The following is a 23,709-nucleotide window of genomic DNA, read 5'->3' on the forward strand; positions in this document are numbered from 1 at the left end:
AAGAGGCTGGTTTCCACATCTGTTCCAAAATTCTAATGAAATTATAATTTGCCTTCAAACATCTTTCACAGGAGGAAATGAAAGTGGTTGAAGCACAAGGCTTTGTGTCTCTGAAGGCTCCCAGCTAATGAAAGCTAGCAAAGCTCTCCTGAAGCTAGCTAGAGGTAGGCTGTGCCTTGGTCCTGGCACAGGAGGCCCAGGCCTCAGGCTCTTTCCTGTGCCAGCTTCTCTTTCACTGCTGATTCTCAAAGGAAAACTGGAGTGTATGGGGTTACCACTGGTGGCATGCTGGCTCAGCTGCATGGTCTGAGTCCCCCTTGAAGTGTCAGATTTGCAGTGTATCAGGGGGGTGTCTGCCACAAGGCTGACCCTCAGCCCTGAATCTGCCCCTGCTTCTCTGGGCTTGAAACCTTCCTGACTTCACCATGAACTTGAAATAAGATCCCCTCCTGGGACCTGGCAGGTCTGCTTGATGTGGCTCCTGCTTCCTCTTTCACCCCATCAGTGCCTGCCCTTCCCTCACTCCAGCCAGGCAGCCCAGCCAGGCATCACAGGGACACAAACTGAGCTAGACCACCCACACTGGGTCTGGCTCCACCACTTCCCGGCCTGTAACCCCAGGCAGGCCAGCTAACCTCTCTGCACCTCCGTTTCCTCCTGTTAATTGGTTCCTACAGTATAATGTGCTTGGAGGACTCACTGAGTTACATATAAATATATGTAACTGTTTGGCATCTGGCACACAGCAAAGTACATAAATATCACCCACCATGATTTCTTTAGTTCCTGAGATTGTACTGTGTCTGATACATGCATTTTAAATGGGTTTGCCACAAAACATTATTGAACAAACTCTCCGGGCTGCAGCTGTCAGATCTAGAGACTCCTGCTATGATATTGTGATTTAAAATTAGAAATATTTATTTGGTCTTCATCCTGTTACATAGCTCCTAAAACCCTTGGAATCAATAAAATAATAAGTTTTTTTTGTGCATGATAATGAGATGACAGGTGGATGGGGGCTCCTAAGTAGTCTCAGGATGGGGGCTGGTTGCCAGGTGAACCAACCACATGATTAGAGGACTGGGATTTTTAGCCCACCACCACAACCTCAGAGGAGGGGAGAGGGGCTGAATGTTGAATTAATTATCAGTGGTCAATGATAATAACTCATGATCCCATACTGAAGCCTCCAGAAAAACTCCAACAGAGTTCAAAAGAAGCTTCTAGGTTGGTGAATGAGAACACCTGCTGGAGGCTGGCACACCCCAACTCCACCGGGATAGAAGCTCTTGCACTCTTGCCCCTTTTAGACCTCATCCTATGCGTCTCTTCATCTGGCTGTTCATACATTTCCTTTGTAACATCCTTTACAATAAATGGGTAAATGTAAACAAAGTGTTTCCCAGAGTCCTGTGAGCTGCTTTAACAAATTAACCAAACCCAAGGAGCTCAGGGGAACTCCAATTTATAGCTAGGTGGACAGAAGTATGGCTACAACCCGGGACTTGTGACTGTCATCTGAAGTGGGGGCAGTCTTGGGGACTGAGCCCTTAACCTGTGGGATCTGACCTACCTGCAGATAGCTAGTGTCAGAATTGAGACAGATTATAGGACACTCAGTTGGTGTCCTCTGGAGAATTCTTTTGTGTGTGGGGAAAAAACCCACACTTTTTGGTGACCAAGGGTAAGCGTGTTGAACTGAGTACGTGAGAGTAGGAAAAACACTTTGATTGTTCTGATTCTTCACATCTACGTTTAGTGGAAAGTTCTGTAGGTTCTCCATTCCAGTAACAGCAGTGGCAGCCCACCCAGGGCTCTTGCTCATCATGGGGCCAAGGCCGCTACGTGAGGCAGTTAAATCGTGTCTTTAATAACTGACGTTCCCCTGAGATTATCCCCCTAAAAAGATGGATGGCCAGGAGGCAGCAGCTCGGCTGCTCTCTCACGGCTTCAACGTGACAGCAATGATTTGAAGTCACAGCTTAAGTGGATATTGGGCAATAAAAAGAAGCTTTCTGTGGATTATGGCTGATGATGTTTCCAGAGTTTTCGGGCTTCTCTGAAAGCTTATCACTGCTGGAACCCTGGCTCCTGCTTTCCTAGCTTCCCCCCGACCCCCGACAAAGAAATAGGTTCTCTAGGACCCCCCAGCACTTCACAGGGAAATGGGTTCCAGGGAGTTGGATCCACGAAGCCTTTCCTCCTTGACACCCTCAGTTGGCAGCCTGGGGAGAAGGATTCTGCCAGCGGGACCTAGGACATCATAGCTGGCCTCCCTTAGGCCCTTGGTCATGGCCACCAGTGGAATGTCTCCTTTCTCTTCTAGCTTTTTTCCTTTGGGGAGTCTCCTTTCTGGACCAGTTCACCCTTTTACTTCTAATCCTGCCTAGTCCAACCAATGAGTTTAAATAACCGTAGGTGTGACGTGTCACTTTGGGGGAGGGGTCTTGTTTTCCCTCCTCTCCCCAGGCTCCCAGGTTCTTGGCACCGTCTTCTCCCCAGTACTCATCGAAAAGAATGGCATAGGCTGACGCCAACGTAGAGCCTCCTGGGGGAAACCGGAACCTCCCTGTCTGTAAAGTGTGAAGCATAGTATCATAGGTTGCTGCAAAGATCAAATGGGGTGACATTGGGGTGAACACCTGGATAAGAGCTGATGCTTAGTGTTTTCCTTCTTCATTCCTTAACCCCTTCCCCAATTCATCTCTGTGGTAAATTGCAAGTCCCAGTAGCATTGGAAGGAAGGGAAACTGGACTAGGAAAGTGGGCTGTCACCTCACAGGGCCTCACTGTACAAATGCTGCTCCTTGTCTGGATTGGAAGTGTCTCCCTCACTTGAAAGCCTACTGGAAACAGTCTCAGGCTTCCCCCAGAGCAGCTGTATTAAAATCCGCATTTAGACATGAACCTTGGTGATCCTTGTGCCCTTCATGGGGAAGAAGCACTGATCTCTCCAACCCCATCCCTTCTTTCTTTCCAATGCAGACCACAGTGCTAACACTCCCTCTAGTACAGAAGTGTCCACAGCATAATTTCAACAGAATGCTTTCTGAGTTTCTAGACATTTTCTAGATAGTTATGTACATTTGATGGCCCTAAATGTAATTTGGTTGCATTAAATGGGCTAACGAACAATTCCAAACATAAAAAAAAAAATCACAAACTCTGCATTTCTTTAATGAAGGATGAGTGTGTGTGTGTGTGTGTGTGTGTGTGTTAAGCTTTCAGAGAAGCTCGAAACTCATATATATGTAGTAGATGAACATAATACCTTTAATTCATTTTTTTTTAATGTGGTAGTGAGGATCACACCCAGTGCCTCACATGTGTTAGGCAAGCAATCTACCACTGAGCTGCAATACCAGCCCCTCTGCATTGTGTTTTTAAAGCAATGGGTGCTGAACTTCACAGGGCTGAGCATGGTCAAGCAGGGAAGACTGGGAATCTACAGAGCATCCTCAGGGAGCAATTTCTCCTACTAGGATGAAGATGCCAGAAAATGGGGTGCATGGGCGGGGGAGAAACAACAATGATGGAAAAGAAGAAGGATGTATGAGCTATGGCAACCCACCCCTGGGCTGGGCCTAGAGGGGAACTGGAGTAGGAACAATTAATGGTGCAAGGAAGGCAATGATGTGAGCTTCCCTCAAAGACTCACCTTCCAGTGGTCAGCCCTACTTTATGGTCAGCCCCACTGTTACTTTGAACAACTCTCCAAATGTTGCAAAAAAATGTAGATTAGACCTGTCTTCACATTTCCCTCTTAAACAACCAGTTCCTAAGTGGACACATGATTTTCAGCGACTGGGAATATTTACTCTGAGAGGCTTTGGGCTTCTGACATTTTAACTTTCAAGAAAAGATGCAAAAACTTGGTGAATCAATGACAGAAACTAAATGCAGCTTCAACAGGTTGTCATTCTTCATGTTTTTTTTAAAGCGCGGAGGGTTACCTGAATCCTTCCTTACAGACAGTACATTTCTCAGGTTCATCCACACACTTTTTACAGCTTGGATGGCATTTAAGGCAGTTTTTCTGACCTGGAGAAAAACAGCAAGATGAGGAAAACAGAAGGGGCAGGTTAGAGGAAATCAAATCTGGAAAAGGAGCCTCCAGCATTTCACAGCAGGTGCGGGAGGGCGGCTCTTCCCCAGTGTCTATCTCCAGAAAGGATCCAATAATAATGAAACACCCAGAGGCCAGGTAGGGACTCTGTGCTCAGGTGTGGAGAGTGTCACTGGTGAGTGTCTTACCACTCTTTTCTGGGATAGGTCAAAGTCCTTAAATAACTACCATATTTTGGAGGTGGTTCTTTGTTCAGAGGAAGCACGGTTTGGTTCTGCTTATTGCAACAGGGATGGAAGCCAATTCCTGGCTGAGTTTAACCAGGTGAAAATCTTTATAAACTTGATGGGGTGGGGGAGCCTGGATGCCGCTGACCTTTCTCCCCTAGAGCTTTCACAGGGGTCTTTTCTGAAGACTCAGCATCTATATACAGGGAGACAGGAACCTATGACAAGCCATCATGTCTCCCAGGGAAATTCTGGGTCACTTCAACTCCCACCTTCACTTACATAAGTCACTCATGTTGGCATTTCATAGACACTGCCTTGTGCCACTATTAAGTGCTATGAATCTGGAAGCAGAGGGCTGCTTGCTCCACCTCAGTGCAGCCTCCTTGGAGCCACGGGCATGCACATGGCAGGTGCTCAGCAAGGACTGAAGTGAATGAGGGGATGGCTGATTCTGGCCCTGGGAAGGGAGTAGTATGAGGGAGCCTGAAAACAGGTCTGGCTGGCAGCCCAGGGCAGGTGTTCGCAAAGGCTGTGAAATGTGTCTTATGACTGTTTCCCCTCTGAAGAGTGTCTGGTTATTTGGTAGCTTTATATGTCGTTACAGATTTCCTGGCTTCTTCTCCCCAGGAGTAACAGTGATGGCATGACAGGCTGGATCCTGCACAGTAGGGGCCCAGAGAGGAGCTCTGCAGGAAGGCCTGCTACCAAAACATCCTGAATATCAAAACAGTAACCTCTTTCACTTGTTTGAGCATTATCTCCATCAATTTAACCCAAACCCTCTGTTGTCTCTTTTAGGGTAAGGTGCATGATAACACTGCCCATTCTGCCCACCTTCTAAACACAGGATACCTGGAGGGGCTGCTCCAAGTTCAAGTCCCACCTGTCATTACTAGCTGTGGGTCTTTTACCATTTCTCAGCTTCAAGATGAGGAAAATACTGCCCACCCTTTAGGGGTATGTTCACTTCCTGTAAAGAGCCCCCACAAAAAACGGACCCTTCTGAGCCCAATTCTTATCCCCTCAGGTACTTCTTCATTTTTGGAGGACTGTAAACCTTTTGCCTACACCTAAATCACAATTTCAGCTCAGCAGCTCTATCCAGGAGGTTTTTTTCCCCCCAGTGTTGATCCTCAATTCCATAAATTCAAGTTGAGGCTCCGGCCGGCCCCAGTCCAGGACACCTGTCTCCTCTAAGAAAGAGGAGAAATTATAGTAGAGCCAGCAGGGGATCCTCTCCTGGTGTCTGAGAGCTATGGCCGAGCCACGTATCTGCCCGCCCTCAGTAGCGGACACTGTCTTGCACACGTTTGAATTGCATGGTCTGCCGAATTCTTTGCAGCATCACTTTGAACTTCTCCTGCCAGGTATGTGGGTGATCTGCTGCCAACTGACAGGTCTGAGCACTCTGATTTCATGTAGTTGCCTCCTGCCTGTCCTGTGAAAGGTCCTTGCTGAGAACAACAGAGTACAAGAGGAAGCCAAGGCCAGGGAAGTCCTCCCCGGGAGGGGATGCCAGCCTAGTGACAGGGAGCTGGCTCATGCCTTCTCATGCCCTCAGACATGCCACTCACTTTCATCAGCGTAAAATCCAGCAGGACAGAGGGTCACACAGGTGTTCGTTTCCTGGTGATGATAGAACCCGCGGCGGCAAGACAGGCACTGTGTTGGGTTCCTGCCCAAGCAGGTCTCACACCCCTTGTGGCATCTTCGACAGCGTCTTGCTGCTGTGTCCCCAAAATAGCCTAAGGGACAGGAGCTCACGCACTTCCTGTGGGAACAGGTACAGGTGAGAGCTCCTGTGGATCAACCTCCCACCCCTGTGTGGCCCCTGCATAGGGATGGGGGAAATACTATCCCAGAGCTTGGAGACCCCTGCAGACTCAGCAAGACACTGAGGACATGAGGGCCCTGGGGGGAATATTAAGTCATAAGGGAGTGTCCTGTGTTGGTGAGCACCCTTGAGAGGTTCCTAAGGACACAGATGGAAGTTTGAGGACTTGGGTAAGAAGCCTTATTTTCTCTTGGAGGCCATCCTGGTGGGAAGTTCTGAGGTACCTGTGGCCTCCCACAGGCTCCATGATGTTGGTATTTGACTTTTGGAACTTTTGGTTCTGCAAAAATCCTACCAAAGGTGCCCTTGGAGAGCAGGTCTCTGGGGCACTGAATAAAGCTCCAGGACAACTGCCTTTGTGCTGAGTGCACTGGGACCGCCCTGGGACTGGGAACTCCAGACACTGAGAGCACCAGGCCTGCACCTCCACCCTGCACAGGGAGCTCCTGCCTGGACCTCGTGGGTGTGCACCAGCAGCTTTCAGGTACATCTGTCACCTAGGCCCTTTAGGAAGCTCCCAGTGTCATCTAGGCCTACCAGGCCTGGCCTGAGCAGCATGTGGCAGGTGCTCAGGAAGGTTTGTGAAACCAAGGAATAAAAAGCAGAGCAGCTGCAAGACTGACAGGGAAATGTGGGAGGGTGGTGATGCCAGCAGTTCAGGTCCTGGCTGCAAGGACCTGCAGGTGTGCACGCTCACCTCAGCAGGGCCAGCGTGAGCCTACACAGCTGGCCACATGCCTGGGGCTCCCACATCAGCTCTGCCAGCTCCTTCCCTCCGGGAGCATTTAGTCCCACAGGCTTTCCAGGGAGCTGCCAGGAAAACCCCACACTAGCCAGAGGCTGCAGCATGTTTTCCGAGAGCCACAGCGTCCCATCTGGCCCTGTGTGGCTGACAGTACCGACCCTGAGTTACACGTATCTACAGTACCCCTAGGACACTTGCATATTCCATATGATCCATTTTTGTTTCACAAATGGATGAAGAAAGCTTTATAAGCATGGTCACCAAAGTGCCACAGTTTCAGATTTCTCTGTAATAAACACATATTACTCGTTTGATTAGAACAGAAAATTATTAACAGTTTTTTTAAAAGGCAGTTAACTTCAATGCGATTTCTTTGTTGGGGTGTTACACAGCTTGAAATGGGCCACCTTAGCAGAGCTCCAGAATGTGCCGATGGCGGCCCCAACACATTACCTGCTGGTCTTGGCGTTCCCCAGGCTGAAATGGACACAGTTCAAGCATTGGTCTGCATTGGGGCCATTACAGCCTTTGTTCCCACACTCTGGATGGCACACACCTTAAAGAAAAAACATTTCCTTTATCCAGAGAGATGCCTTCTCCATCCAATCCAGTCCCCTGTGGTCCCCGACAGAGCATGTGGCAGCCTGATGAGGTTGGGAGGATTTCCCTTTAAAGTGGTGGTTCTGTGAAGGCTGGGTGGACAGACAACAAGGCCCCATGGGATGTGGTCCCAGCCAGAGCTGGGTCTAGCCAGAAATCTAGTGTCAGAGGGCCCAACACTCTAGACAGCAATACCATGAGAACAAGTAACGCAGTCAACCCTGGGAGAGAGCCAAGGTCAGTGAGGAGATGGGGATTGTGAGAGGCAGGAGGATGGAGGAGAGAGAGGCAGGGAAAACCTGTATTAAGTTCCTTCACTTATACCACAGTCATTATGTTGGGACCAGTCAGTTCTCTGATTTCCACTGTGAAGGACCCAGGAATGCAATTTGGGGGTGTTTTAGGTGTTAGGAAAGCTGCCACCATGGGTGCTGAGGCAACATGAATTAGGCAGGAGGAAGAGCGCAGAGAGAATTCTGTACATGCTCCAGCGGGAATGAGGATGGATTTCTACGTGTCTGGACCACCTGGTATAGCTGGTGCTTCAAGAGCCAGGGTGGACAGAGCCAGAGCCTGAGTGTGTCAAACTGGGTGAGTGGGAGCCGGGTGCACACGGGGGTGGGAGTGGAGTGGAGTGCTGCTGCTGTGGGCTTCTTCCTGCAGACTTCTTTTTGGCCTCCCTGGTTCTTGCCCTCAGTAGTGGGACACCAATATCTTCCCGTAAGTCCTCCCAGGTCCCTGAATTCTAACCCTGAGCTTGTATGTGGTTGGAAAAGTGACACAAATGTAGGGAAGCTCAAAGATTCCAGCAAACTTCTTGATCTGGGTCTCTTCCTGATAAGAGTCAGGGATGAGCTGGCTTTCAACGTCCATCCTTTTAGGCTGGGGGGTGGGCATGTTTGTAGGTTTCCTCTCCCTCCTGTTCTGCATAAGTGACAGCTGTGGGAGCCAGTCTGTGCTGGGATTCCAGACTTACCCACCAACCCCATCCCTTCTATGGGGAAACTGCTCAGGGAAACCTCCTGGATAGCTGAGAGGGGACCCAGGGAGGGACTGCGTGAGGCATTATGAAGGCTCCTGAGTCTCTGGAAGGGAAAACAAACCTTCTGCAAGGTTTGAGTTGTTGGAAGGGGTGGGGAGTGAGTTCAGAAGCAAAGAAGAGTTAATTTGCTGGCCACCCACATTTCACGGGGAAATGGGAGGGTAAGACAAAAGTCCTCATTCTCAGCGGCTCACAATGGGTCTTTGCTGAGGCATACAAAGCCCTCTTCATTCCTTCTTCAAGAGTCTCCAGCCTTCCCAATGTCAGACTCGAGTTATTTTGCTACCCTCCTGGAGGTTCAGTTCACTGTGGTTGATATTTCCCGAGTTTTCATTGTGGGTCTCCGCCTGCCTGTGTTCCCACTGCACACTCCTTTCAGAGCCGTGGTCATCTCCAGGACGCTCCGGACTGCTGCCTCTTCTGGTCCTGGCTGGCTAGTCCGGTGTTCTAGATAAGCCTAACATTTCCAAAGTTTATCACTGAACCACACCCTCCCCTCCAGCTCTGCACTATTTTACTATTTTGGAATTGATTCTCATCTGATTTGGATTTCTGTGCACTGTGTCCGGGGTCATTTGTGGGGTAGTCTCAGAATGCTTTGTTTCATCATACCTTTTTTTTTTCTTTCAGTACTGGGGATTGAACAGGGCCAAGCAAGTGTTCTAACACTGAGCTACACACCAGTCCTTTAACAAAAAAAAAATTTTTTTTTTTTAAAATTTTGAGACAGGGTCCTGCTAATTTGCCCAGGCTGTCCTTGAACTTGTGGACCTCCTTCCTCAGCCTTCCAAGAGGCTGAGATTGCAGGAATTCCCTCCATCTTAAGGGAGCTGGGTGTGTGTGTTGGGAAGAGGGGGTGACAGACCAATCTTCTCTTCCTCCAGGCACTGGAGATGGTAGCACCACACAGGCAGGATCTGGTCTAGCTTACTCATTTTCAGTGCTTAGAATGGCATCTGGAGGGCTGGGATTGTGGCTTAGCGGTAGAGCGCTTGCCTTACATGGACGGGACCCGGGTTTGATCCTCAGCACCACATACAAATAAAGGCATTGTGTTGTGTCCATCTACACTTAAAAAAAAATAAACATTTTTTTAAAAAAGAATGGCATTTGGCACAGAGCAGGTGCTCAGTAAATATTTGCTGAAAGGCTGAGGGGTTAGAGTATGGATGAAAGAAGACTGAACAGAAACAGAAGTGCCAATGTCCCCACCACCTGTATACACAAGGTTCCAGGATGTTCTGGGAGAGGAACAGCCTGAGGGGAGGGCCTGGACTGGTGTATATAGCTGCTGGTACATGGGATGTAGATATCACCCCCAGAGTCCCCCTTGGAGACAGCCTCTCTGTGGTGGAAAGTTTCATGACAATCCAGAGGGGAACCAACCCCTGGTAAGGCAGGGCAGCAGAATTCTGAGACAGCATCAAGGTCTCCAGCAACGTCCAGCCCCAGCTGGAAAGGTCAAGAGGAGAAACTGCCCATCCAAGGGCTGAGGATACTTAGATAAATATCTGTAAACAAACCTCCCCACATGGGACTCTCTGTTGGGACTGTTTAAAAAGCCAAATATCCACATTCATCTCTTCCATGAAACACTGTAAATGAAACCTGGCTGGTCATCTTGTCCCAATCACTCCTTCACTTCTAAGAATGTTCTGGTACACCCATTACTTATTCTTTGGATGAACTTGGGTTCTTTGTGTTGCAATTTATATTTATGCCTGCATTTCCTCTTTCCTTCATTAGTGAAAGTTCCTCCAAGACCCACAGTCTTCCTGGGCCATTTTCTACCACTCCTAGCAGAGGCTCCCAGTAAAAGGCACATTCGATTAATGTGCAGAACAGGCTTTCTAACAGCTGACCCCACCTGCATACGGAGTTAACTGACACAGGCTAACTAAAAACTCCATCTTAGAAATTTTGTGGAGCAAATCCAGAATTTAAAAAATACAAATAGGGCTGGGGATGTGGCTCAAGCGGTAGCGAGCTCGCCTGGCATGCGTGCAGCCCAGGTTCGATCCTCAGCACCACATACAAACAAAGATGTTGTATCCACCAAAAACTGAAAAATAAATATTAAAAAATAAAAAATAAATAAAAAATACAAATAAAACAAGCGTTAGCAGCTTGGGAGTTCTCGATGGACTTTGTCATTAGTGTGCAGACTGTGCTGGAGGAACAATGGATTCAGAAGATACTGGCACCTATTTTGCCCTTCACCCTATCCACAAAAGGGCACCCAGGGAAAGTTACCTCCATTAACACTATCAGACTTGGAGCAGGATGCAAAAGTCAAGCTGGTTGGTAAAGACGTGCCAATGAGAATAACAGACGGCTCTCATTGTGTCTGGCCTCGTTCTTGACTGCTAGGTGACCTAAGTGAGTTATTTAATGCTCTTGAGCCCCTGGTCTCATCTATACTGAGCCTATGACCCCATTCAATCCCTACATGTACACACCATGCACACTGTGAACCAACTGCTGTGTACCTGTCAGCTGTCCTGGAACCTTGTCTGTTTTCTAGACAAGAGGACATGCTCTCTTGACTCCCCTCATGGTCCTCTGTGGATGGCCACACTGTCCAGAGCTGTCCTCCACCATTCATCTTCCTTCCAAGAAGCTCAATAATTGCTTCTTTCCTGAAGCCCAGGCTTTCCTCTGTTCCCACAATAGTTCTGTCCTGGCCTCTCTGCCACTCTCTGGTAGGAACCTGAACCCCTCCCTGTGTCTTGCCAAGTCCTTGCTTGTCTCAGCATCTGCTGGCTCCCTAGGCCACACCACCTGGAATCACATGTGTGCTGGCTACCGGCGAAGACTTCCTAGCACCTCAGACCTACTGAATTCCAGTTCTTGGGGTGGGGCCAGCCCAGAGCCTGTTCTTTAATCAAGTGTCTTGGTGGTGGCCTCTATCTCTTCTGTGGCCACCAGGGGGCTCTGTCCCACAGGCTGGTCCTCACTGCAAAGTTGTCCACCCTCAGTAAGGCTGGCTGATGTCTTTCCTGTGTCTCACTCTGTCCATTGTAGCTGCTCTACTTCTTCCTGCCAGGCCCTCTGGTCCCCAGACCCCCACCACCATGCTGAGTCACTGTCCACACCCTCCTTTACCTTAGGAACTCCAGAATTCACCACTGCCTTAGCCTTCCTCCTGCCTCGGCCTGGAGAATAACTCTGGTTGTTGTTTCTGCCTCCATTCCCAGGGAGCGATGTGGGCTGAGAGTGTCTGGTGGCTACCTGGTCCACCTCATGAGGGCTCCCTTTGCAGGGCAGCTTTTCTGCCTGGCTCTGGCCAGGTTCTGGTCTGGTAAGATGCTCTGAATATGTCTCCTGAAGGTTTATAAGCTGGAAGTTTGGTCCTCAGTAGGACAGTATTGAGGTGGTGGAACCTTTAAGCAGTAGGTTCTAGGACAAGGTCATTAGGGGTGCTGCTCTTGGAAGGGATGAATGCTAACTCTCTGGGTCTGTTAGTTTTAGCAAGAGAAAGCTGTTATAAAGTGAGGCCACTCCACATACTTCTCTGCCATCTTGTGATGTAGCCATGAGGCCTTCCCCAGAGGTCAGACGGATGGACCTTCCTAATCTTGGATTTCCAACCTTCTAAACTGTGAATTAAATAAATCTATTTTCTTTATAAGTACTTGGCTTTGGGTATTTTGTTATAGCAACAGAAGATGGGCTAATGCTACGTCCAACACCCCCTGTAAGGGTCCTGCTCCCTTTTAGTGGATCATGTTGCCTGCTACTATTTGGAGGTCCTTGCAGTCCCTAGACTTCCCTCTCCATCCCTTGTTCATATCCTCTATTTCTCATCCTGGGGAAAGTTGGTCCTTCCTGCGGTTGGCTGCTGGTACCACTGCTCCGTCATATTTCCCCTGCCCTTCTGTCCACAGGGTCCAGATGAAACCTCTGCCAACCTGGGCCCAACACCCTCAATAAAATGTTTGCCCATGGTCAGCTCCCCACATTCTGGAAGTTCCATTCCACATCCCCCTTGACCTTTCTTTGGACTCTAAATTTGTTGTCCTTGTCCCCCCTCCTTCTCCTTTGTCCCTCACATCACGGCACCCTCTGGTTCTTATTCCCTCTGTCCTGGTTTCTAGTGCTGGTCCACCCTTCCATTTGCCCCTGAGATCACAGGGAGCCTCTCTGAGAGCCAGGAAAGCATCTCACTCCCCTGGAAACCCCTCTATCCATTCAGGCCATGCTCAGTGATGCAGACTGAGAACAGCCTGACAGTTGAGGTTCCAGTGTATGAGGCTGGGAGTCAGCAGCAGATTTTAAGGAAAAAAAATCAGTTCTTTATTAATAATTACTGAATCTTGCCACTGTTTATAAATCACAGGGGGAAACAGAGCAGATTAGTCCATACATAATTCAATGCTCTGTTTTAAAGAAATGGTGAAAGAAATTTAAAATGGAATCAACTATAATTTATGCTCGATTTGTATTGGTAGAATTCTCCATTTTGTTACTATTTTTTCAGAGGATATTGGATAATTCAAATCTTCCATATTCTGTGATATCACCCATCATTTATCAAATAGCCAGAATATGTATCTAAGAAAAATATGCCCAACCAGAAACACCTGGTGTCACACAAATCACCATGAGATGGGTGGCTCAAGGGGAAAGGAACCACTTTTGACCTAATGTGTTAAAAAAAACCTGTATCTAGAACAGTATCAGGAGATGTCCAAAGCCCTGTTAGGGGATTGTGGCTCTCGGCTACCTTGAAAATGAGCTGGTGGCTCAGAGCCAAGGGCTACCTTAGCAAAAGATGGCTAGAGAGAAAGGATCTGCACAGGCATCTTAAGTTCTGAGAGTTTTTAAGGATGCTTCTGTAGGATCAGTTTCTACTGATGATTCCCTTCTCTGGGTCTCCAATCCTACCCTCAAGGATGGTGGAATGTCTACCTCCAGCTCCTTTCCTGGCTATGTTCCCAGAACCTGACCTTCTTGAGGCCTTGATAGTAACTGCTTCCTTCCCACGTTCTGGCCACTGGAAGGGCATGGACTTGAGGGCGTCAGGAGGCTGAGCCAGGTGATGGGGACCTCTGAGGAAAGGGAAGTGTCCCTGGGGTAGCACATCCCAGTTCTGGTGGGGCGTAGAGGGGCTCAGTGTCCCAGCCTGGGAAGGTCAGAGAATACTTACTGGTTTGAAGCATACTTACTGGTCTGTAAGACATTAGGAGAGACTTGGATGGGAGGAGCTGTGTGAGTGCAAATGACGGTCATTATTATGACTTCAGGGCAAGAGAGGACCTACAACCACAACCCTGCCTTCTGCCAGGAATGGCCCCCACCTTAGAGAGTCACAGTGGGAAACCAAAGGAAGCTAGCCGTGTCCTCTTGTTTCCGACTCCTTACCTGTGTAATCTTCTTCATCCTCCAGCCCCTCAGCCTGGGACAGCCACTTAGCAGCCTTGGGTGGCTCCAGCTGTGGGGTTGAGAGCTCCAGCATCCGCGAGCGGGACTGATGGGAACTGAAGGTATGGTAGGGGTGCTCCGCTGTGCCATATAAAATGAGGCTCCACTCTTTCAACTTCCCTGGAAGGCAACAGACCCACCGAGTTATTTCAGGAAGCTCTTGATACACCCGTGTGCTCCTTTACCTGTGCATAGGCCTCCATCGCTGTGGCCCATGGCTTTCACTGCCTGCTCACCTACTAATCAGGTGTACTTCTACCACCAGGCCACATACTGCTCTCTCTGTATGTCCCACTGCTGCAAGCCAGCACTCCTGGACTCTTGTGCTATTGAGCTGCCCTATGCTTCCGTCTTTGCTGGTGGCAGGGGTGGGGTGTTGGTAGGGGTAATGGTGTTTTTTAATTATACTCTCCACCCTCCTGGAGAGTGTCTTTGGCTCCTCTGGTCTCACAGCAGATTCTCTTGATGCTGCCTCCCCCACAAATGGCAATAGCAACTTGTCCCCCTTGAGAAGTTCAGTGGTAACCTGGGTGTCAGGCTGGCTGGGAGCTTTGTCTCATAACCTCCATTTGTGATCACTAGATTGTATTGAGGGGCCCTGCAACCTGGATCTTCAACTCTAGAGCACAGAAGACTTGGTCTTATGCTTTCCTCCACAGCCAGTCCAGGGCAGTATTAGGGATAGTATTGCTGGTACAAACTCAAAAGTCTACAGAGGTTGAGTGTAGGGGGAACATGCTTGCAAAGAGGATGAATGATACATATGCCAAGCTCTGCTGGGGAAATCTCGGTAGACAGGCCTGGGGAGGACAGGAGCTGATGCGAAGGCAGCCAGTCTGTGATAGGAGTGGTGCAGACATTGCTCTGCTTATAGCCTCCATGTGGAAATGGCAGCTCATGTGATGAGGTTGGCTCAGCTATAAAGAGAAGTGGGAAATCTGGCCTGTGATTTCCAGGTGAACTGCTGATGTCATAAAACACATGACAGATATGTGACATGTACTTGTGGGCAGGGTCAGCCACATGTGGCTGGTTTAGGCCTCCTTTTCTTGTGATAGTGTCCCCTGCATTAGGGCAGGACATCTATGTTAAGAAGGTCCTTACCGTCATTCTTATATGAGGGGCCAGAGTGATCTGCCCAAGGACATACTGCTCATGCCAATAGCACTCTGCTGCCTGGACTCTCAGAGTTTATTTATAACTGAATTAGCTCCAAACAAGATGCTCTCACACCCACCATGAATGACCTTGATGAATCCTCACTGTGACCAGCTATGAACAATGCTTTTGCCAGCTGCTTCTCCGTGTCAGCTGGGAAAATCTCTAGCTTTCATTTCCTTTTCGGTCATGAGGTTTCTTGCCAATCAGAATGCTTTAGGCAAGAAAATGTATCATGATGATTCTTTGATATGTATTGTGTTTTTACTGTCACTCACTCTGCTCATCTCAAAGACTCCCATCTCTGCCTCCAAATGGCAGGCAGAGAACTGCCTACAGACAGTTTTTGCAATGTGGGCAGCTCTGCCACAATCAACTTTATCTTTTGCTCCAATTCTGGGAATCTCTTAGACTCTTTAAATCCAAATCAGAGGACTCTGGCTCATCAACATACCACAGGCCTGTGGGCGCAAACCATATAGTCCTAGGTAGGTGGGCTGAAGCGACAGCCAGAACTGGTCCTATAGCTCACCAGTCCAAGCTCAGTAGACTTTGATCTGGTTACACCGTGAGGCACATTAGAAGCACTGTTTTGTTTTAACTGTTGCCCTAGGTGACTAAGGTACCAGATTCCAAAGCTTCCAGCCCCTAAACTGCCAGTTATTATTTAAATAGCACCCCCAAATTTAAGTGTTGGAAACTTAAGCCCCAAATTCATGTTAACAGTAACTTGGAGGTGGGGCCTCTGGGAGGTAATTGAGATTAGCTTATCTCATGAGGAGGGGACCCCATGATGATATTTAGAGGAAGAAGATATATTCCATGTTTGTATAAATATGCCAAAATAGACTCTATTGTTAAATATAATTAAAAAGAAATACATAAAAATAAAAAAGACAAAGAAAAAGAAGAGAAACTTGAGCCAGCATGCTTCCTCTGTTTCATTATGTGATGTCCTTTGACATGTTATGATGCAGCAAGGTGGCCCTTTCCAGATGTCAGCACATGCTCTTGGACTTCCCAGCCTCTAGAACCAAGAGCTTAATAAATAAACCTCTGTTCATTATAAATTACTCAGTCTTAGGTATTTTGTTATAGCAATGGAAAGCAGACTAAGACACTGCCCTGAATCAGAGCCTATACTGCCTGAACCTCTCCTGGCCTGACCAGCATCAGAGGATGTAGGCAAGGTCCTTTGACTTGAAAAAACATTCTCAAGCAGATCATTTCTTAGTACAAGATCTTCCAATAGGCGTAGTTCTTTTACATGCATGGTGGCCCATTTCTCTAATATGCTTCCTAACCCATATCGCACATTTGATAATGGTAACATAGGAGGTGCCTTATGCAGTTGCAGGAGCAGAAAACAGTCATGGAGATGAATCTTCATCCGTCCTCAAATCCTCAGGATCAAATTAAAGCTGCATTTCAAAACCACAAAGGAATCTGGGCTTTTTAACCACTGAGTGATGAACGGTGATTAAGCGGGGAGTGTAACGACACAGGGACAGAGGCCACGGGCTCTCTGGGCTATAATTGGAGTTGAAATTTATTTCAGCCCTGAAGGGTATTTTCAAATACACCCAACAAAGGCCTACTCACTGAGATTAGGTTCTTATTTTTAGATCTAGTTTTGGTAAAACAAACAGAAGGGTCTGCTCCACACTCAGGATGCATGGTGTTCCCCATGTGGAGGGAGAGAGGGAGAAGAAAGAATCCCAGCACCAGCAGCAGGGCCACCTCTGGGGAGGGAGCTGGAAACGAGGCTGGGGCTCAGAAACGGAAAAGACGCTTTGCTTTTAGTATATTCCCTTAGGGACTGATTGTCTGTTTGTTTTTAATATTTATTTTTAATATTTTATTTTAATGTGGTCCAGAGGATCGAACCCAGTGCCTCATGCATGCTAGATGAGCGCTCTACCACTGAGCCACAACCCCAGACCGGACTGATAGTTTTTTAAAGCCATAAGCATGTACTGTTTCACCTGTTCACATATATAAACTTAAAAAAAAATTAAACTGCAATGAAAAAAAATCTATCGACAAAGCTGTTGCATAGTTAAAAAAACACTAAAAAGCAGTAGTTGTCAAAGCTTTTATGTTTCTGAATAAAAACAAAGATAGTTCCAAATCCAAAAGTATAAAAGGGAATACAGCGGAATTCTCTCTCCCATCCCCACCCCATGGGTGACCACGGTGACCTATTCCCTGTGCATCCTTCCAGAGGTATTTTTTTTTCTTACTCAATAGAAATGTGAACATATATCCTGCCCTGTCCTTTTTTTTTTTTTTAAAAGAGAGAGTGAGAGAGGAGAGAGAGAGAGAGAGAGAGAGAGAGAGAGAGAGAGAGAGAATTTTTAATATTTATTCTTTAGTTCTCGGCAGACACAACATCTTTGTTGGTATGTGGTGCTGAGGATCGAACCCGGGCCGCACGCAAGCCAGGCGAGCGCGCTACCGCTGAGCCACATCCCCAGCCCACTGCCCTGTCCTTTTTATTAACACATATCATAGCACTTTCTGAACCTTGCTTTTCCCATTAACAATGGGAATCATTCCCTTGCTGTACCAGGGACATGTAGCATTGCTTACCTAAATAAATCCCTACTGAGGGGCATTTAGGTTGTTTCCAGACTTTTGCAATTATAGACAGTGCTGTCACCTTGTAACCTGTGCTGCAAACTTGGTCATGCAAAGAAGGATTCAATGAGGGAGAAAGATCAAGGGCTCTGGAACAACAGTATCTGAATGCTGTCTCTGTCCTCTATTCACTGGGTGACCTTGGGCAAGTGACTTCATCTCTGTTCTTCAGTATCTACCTCTAAAGAGTAGGGGTAGTAATAATTCTTCCTTATAGAGTTGTCTGGGACATTAAACAATTAATGATAACAAAGCACATGGAACAGTGACTGACATCCAAGTGCTGCCTCCTGTGTGTTTGTTAAATAAAATCTGAAGACCAGATCATTTTGTACGTTTGTAAGAGGATCTTCAGGTCACATTCATAGAAGCAAGACCAGGCATTAAAAGGGGCATGCTCTTCCACACTGGGGACCATGGCTGGGATTGCCAACCCAATAACTCAGAGACGTTAACTTCACATTTCTCTTACGTGAGAAGTTGAGCATCTTCTTATATAATTAAGAGCTAGACCCCTTCCTGATTTGATAAAATTTGAAGCTCAATTTACCAAAATTATTTGCTGGGAACAAATGATGAGTTTTCAAAAGATGCCTAAAAGTACATTGTAGCCATGCTCATGGCAAGTCCAAGGGGCATGAGAAAGTGTTTTGCTCACATCTGGCTTTTATTTTTGTTCCTTTTACATGCAAGATATTTATCAGAGCTGGGCGTGGTGGAACACACCTGTAATCTCAGTGGCTCAGGAAGCTGAGGCAGGAAGACTGCAATTCAAAGCCAGCCTTAGCAACTTAGAGAAGACCTAAGCAACTTAGCAAGACCCTGTCTCAGAATGAAAAATAAAAAGGGAGGGCTGGGGATATGGCTCAGTGGTTAAGTGCTCTGGGGTTCAATCCCTAATACTACCCCCCTCCAAAAAAAAAAAAAAAAAGATATTTATCAGAGCCTATGAGGGCCAAGTAGTGTGCTAACAAGCTGCAGAATTGACTCCCAAGCGCTGAAAAAGAGCTGGTTCCCTGAAGGCAGGGGCTCGAGGCAATGCCTTCACCTACCTGGAAACCCCACCTTTCCTAACAAGCAGGATCTGGAAAACATGACCTCAGGTTGTGGTTTAGATAATGACAATTTTTCTCTCTCTCTCTCTCTCTTTCTCATACTTATACACTCTTTTTTTTTGCTTTCTCTACCAAGGGAGTTACCAATTTTCCGTTGCTTTCCTAGGACATAAAAAGAATCATTCCACATTTATGGCATTGAGTGTATGGCATAAAATGTACGGCATGAGTTTGAAGTATGACTTGAAGTTATTTTTCCTCGAGTTATAAAAGGAGACAAATTATTAAATATTGAAACAAATAAAGAAGAAAGTACAAATCATCGATAGCTCCTGCGGCGCACTTTCTTCTGGGCTGTTTTCTCTGCGAGTGCATTTTCTCCCCTCAGCATTGCATCACATTCATTAGGTTCAGAAGTTGTCCTACTTATTTACTTGCTCATTGTTTTGGGGTAAAATGTCTTTTTTAGCTGGTGCATTAGCTTCAGTATGTGGCAAATTTCTGGCACATAGTAGGTGCTCAATGTTTTCTAAATGAATGAATTAATATTTTAAAATATTAATTTTAGTAGAAAGGAAAACATTTTACCATATAAATGTCACTGTTTCTCTCTCTCTCTCTCTCTCTCTCTCTCTCTCTCTCTCTCTCTCTCTCTCTTTGGTACTGGGGATTTTAACCGAGTCTCCTCACGCCCCCTTTTTTGAGACAGGATTTCTAAGAATGTAACCATTTCATTAACCAATCTCTTATCATGGATCATACCAGAACATTTGTTCCACTTTCCTTCTTCTTTTAATAAAATATATATACTTGCCAGAAATATCATTTGCTACAGTTTGAGTTACCTCCTCAGGATAGAGTCCGACAAGTAGAACAACGAGGTCAGAGAATAAGATACGGTTGGGCTCTTAACATTTAATGCCAAATGGCTACACCACAGCATTTGTCATCACTGGACCCTTGATTCCAAAGCAGACAAGGGAAAGCGCACAGGCCATCTAGGGGAATCGGTTCCTTTACAAGAATCACATCTCCACACGGTCAACCCCAGCCCCAGCCTCAGTCCTAGCTTGACTGAGTCAGCAGGGTCAGTCACCAACAACTTAGCAGAGCAGATCAAAGCGGAGGTGCACAGGAAGGAGCTGATCTGAAGCTCTGGTCTTCAGGGGGTCCCTGTCCTCATAAAAAAATCAACACTGTCCCTCACCTCTGGCATCCTGTGCACAGGCACCAGAATGAGATTCCCCAGGCCAGCTCCCTCCACCCTTGGTCACTCCCGAGGCTAGACTCTAGCTGAGAAGATGAGACTTGTGGATAAAGAAGTTTTTATTATTATTATTATTATTATTAATTTCTTCTTTTTAGTCATATACAAGGAAGAGGAGAAAGCAGACCACATCCAGGGCCACCCCAGGCCCCACCAGAGTCCATGATTAACAGAAATGCCACCCAGAGGCAGGAGGATTGCACAATGTTGGCCTTGCTTTGGACAAAACATTCAAGAAGAATGTATTGCCGTTCAAGATGTGCGGCAAGCCTGGTCAAGTTTACTGTGACAAAAACTCGACTAGTATCGTGAATTCTTTACTTTGTAGGAGGGGTTCTTAAAAGATGTCCAAATCCAAATTCTTTCACTTTTTTTTTTTTTGGCCATGAGATTCCTGAGACTGTAGAAGAAAGAACTGCAAATCCACCTGCTTAAACCCCGGGGGCTAGCACTGCAGCACTTGGCCCCCACATGTCAACAGTGAAGCCCAGGCGACTGTAATTGCGAGAGGCAGAGGATAATCCGCAGCTAATGCCATCTGAGGCTGCCAATAAAGGGCTTTATCGTCATTCACTATCTTCACTGCAGCATGTCCCCTCAATGAATTAAATTCCTAATGAACAAACAGGATTATTCCTATTATTCAAGAAAGAACCAGAATTAAGGAAAGTCTAAGGTTGAGTTTGCCAATAGGAAAGAGCCAGCAGTAATCAAGCTTTTCTCTGCCTAGCATTTTGAATTAAGAATTAAAGGTCCTTGAGAGGGGAAGTTACAACTGGAGACAAAGAGGGTAGGGGTGGGGGAAAGGTCTGGCTGGATTAAAGACTATGAGCTAATACTTTGAATTCCTACGTTTTCTTGGCCTTAGGAGAAGTTATTAACAATAAAGAATTTATCAGTTCTCTACCTGCACCCCATACCATGCATGAAGACTTTATCTGAAGCAGTAAATGAAGAAAGGCCTAGAAAAATCAAGTAAATATGTTCCTGCCTAACGCTCTGGTGGAAGGATTCTCCTTCTGAGTCCAGGGAACCAGTCACCTGAGGGCTATATTCAAGCCACAAAGTTTAAAGTAGAATTTTGGGCATAAGGAATGAAGAAGGTTTCCCCTCCATCTATTTATAAAGTACATATAAGAACACTTTAAAAGGGTGAATTTTATGGTATGTGAGTTATATCTCAATAAAGCTGTTATTAAAAGTACCGTGTGTATATTATACAAACACACAGAGAAATGCCAGCATTTACTCAATAAACTTAACCCATAATTAAAAGTGCACTTTAAGTCCACATTATGGATAAGGATAAAGGGAATCTAGGAAATGACTTGGAAAGGAGGATAAGGAAGAGTGTGTACCCCACCCTCCGCCCCACACACACCCTTAGAGACAGAAGAAAGGAGACACGAAGTATCTTCCCTGTATTCCTGTAGCCATAAAACCCCAAATAGATGGTATTTCAAATGCCAGAAAAGGGATCCCAGAATGTTAAGCCCCTGTTTTTATTTGGGTAAGGTACAGAAACAAAGACAGTGGTTTCTCTTATCTGTGGGGGTATGTTCCAAGATCTCCAGCAGATGCCTGAAACCACACATAGCACTGAACCTCTGAATACTATGATTTTCCTGTACATGCACAACATACATTCAATGCCTTTTCCATCTTAACTCATCACTTCTCCCTCACTGCGGCTATAGCTTCTGCAGTTTGAGGTCTGACTGCAAAACTAGTATGAACTTATTTATCCTTTTCATAATACCACAGATACAAAATTTGTTCTTACTGTGGATCATAGCAACCTCAGCATACACTTTTTCTTTTTTTCCTTATTAAGTTGAGAACTTTCACCTTTGTACTTAAAAAAAATAAAGCACTTACTGGTTTCTCTTTGGCAAATACAAGTTGCTAGCATTATTATTCTTACACTTTAGGGCCATTATTAAGTAAAATAAAAGTTACTTGAACACAAGCACTGTGATAGCAAGATACTTGATCTGGTAACCTAAATAGCTAATATGTGACTAATGGGCAGGTAGTGGATACACTGGGGAAAGAGATAATTCATATTCTGAGCTGGATGAGTAGGACAACATGAGATTTCATTATCCTACAGAAACAGCATGCAATGTAAAGTTAAATTGTTTATTTCTGGAATTTTTCTTTTAATTTTTCCAGGCCACAGGTAACTAAAACCATAGAAATCAAAACTGTGGAAAAGTGGGGAACTACTATATACATTTAGTAAAAAACAATGCACAGCATAGCACTTTTCCTAATAGCATCTACAAGGTTAAGGAACACAGGAATACCATTTTTAAATATTTTTCTGTTTTTTTTTCAAAGTAATATGTTAATAGTATGAAAAGTCAAACAATGGTCCAAGGTTTATAACAGAGGATGTAACCCAGTTCTTTGCTTCAGTCCTTTCTACCTCTTGGAATCCTGCTATCCCCACCACATACAGCCTCTTTTACATTTTAATCCAGTTTTTCTAGCATTTACCACCCCATTAAAAATGTTCATGTGAAGGCTAGGGATATAGCTCAGTTGGTAGAGTGCTTGCCTAGCATGCACAAGGCCCTGGGTTCAATCCTCAGCACCACAGGAAAAAAAAATTCATATGCTATGTCCCAGTCTCTCAATTTGAAACATCATTTGATGACTTCTTAGCCAGCAAGCAGAGAATCCAGTTCTCTTAAGCCATTCCACACATACATCTCCCCCATTCTTCCTTCAATACATAATTTCTTACTGGGTCAATATTTAGCATCTTCTCCTAATTTTGATTCATTTTCTGGGGGTTTATCAAGTTTATTTTATAACTTATCTACTGAATTATTATTATTATTGTTTGAGATAAGGCCTCACTGTGTTACCCAGGCTGGTCTCTAACACCTGGGCTCAAGTGATCTTCCTGCCTCAGCCTCCCCTCAAACTGGGACTACAGGTGGATGCCACCAGGCCTGGCTTGAACTTTTAACTTTTGCCTCCTATTTAAACATGTTAACACATTTTTTTTTTTGGTTCTCCTGATGTTCATTTAAAAAATGCTGCAGCCTGTTCCTATTTCTACAAAGTATTTTCTCTTCCCAGAGGATGACAGAGTTGTTGGAAGTTTCCTTTTGCTGTCTGAATTGCTCCTTTCCCTCTAAGTTTATTCTCTGTGAGAGTTTGTCTACTTTAATGCTGAGTAATTTCCTCCAATGTCTGGTGATTCTTGGGCATTCTTTCACATGTAGTAGGGAGGCACTAAAAAGCTAATTGGAAGTTCTGTGTGTTCCTGGAATATGAAAATGTGCTTTTTGTTTGTTTATTCATTTTGTATACAGCCAACTTGCTAGCTTATATGAGAAAGGAAATGTTATAGTATACCAGTTGGCTCTGAGGTAAATAACATTTGCATGGTAAACGTAAACATTATCCATTGAAAGCAATGTAGGTCAGATGAAAACGTAATATCTTTAAAGTGCTAAAATAAAAAAAAAATACTACTAAGCTCCAAATTTACATCCAGTGGAAATACCTTTCAAAGAAGGGTTGAAACAAAGATGTTTTAAAATAAATCAAAACTGAGCAAATTCATTACCAACAAACCGGCATGATGAGAAATTCTTTAAACTGAGGCAAAATGACCAGATGATAATC

At 45.8% G+C, this 23,709-nt stretch overlaps 1 protein-coding gene across 2 annotated transcripts in view; it reads right to left on the reverse strand.

Annotated features, from left to right (window-relative positions):
* Pcsk6 (proprotein convertase subtilisin/kexin type 6) overlaps positions 1 to 23,709 on the reverse strand; it is a 194,486-nt gene that overhangs the window by 13,348 nt on the left and 157,429 nt on the right. Inside the window, exons 14-18 of one of the 2 annotated variants that reach the window (XM_026394719.2) lie at positions 13,885 to 14,064; positions 13,689 to 13,727; positions 7,332 to 7,434; positions 5,874 to 6,070; positions 3,957 to 4,044 (exon numbers count right to left, since the gene is read on the reverse strand). In XM_026394719.2, coding sequence (XP_026250504.2) covers positions 3,957 to 4,044; positions 5,874 to 6,070; positions 7,332 to 7,434; positions 13,689 to 13,727; positions 13,885 to 14,064 — 607 coding nt within the window. The remainder of the gene's footprint in view (positions 1 to 3,956; positions 4,045 to 5,873; positions 6,071 to 7,331; positions 7,435 to 13,688; positions 13,728 to 13,884; positions 14,065 to 23,709) is intronic. The other variant, XM_026394720.2, reaches the window with a different exon arrangement.

This window comes from Urocitellus parryii, chromosome 6 (assembly GCF_045843805.1).
Source record: "Urocitellus parryii isolate mUroPar1 chromosome 6, mUroPar1.hap1, whole genome shotgun sequence".
In the NCBI taxonomy this organism is placed as follows: Eukaryota; Metazoa; Chordata; class Mammalia; order Rodentia; family Sciuridae; genus Urocitellus; species Urocitellus parryii.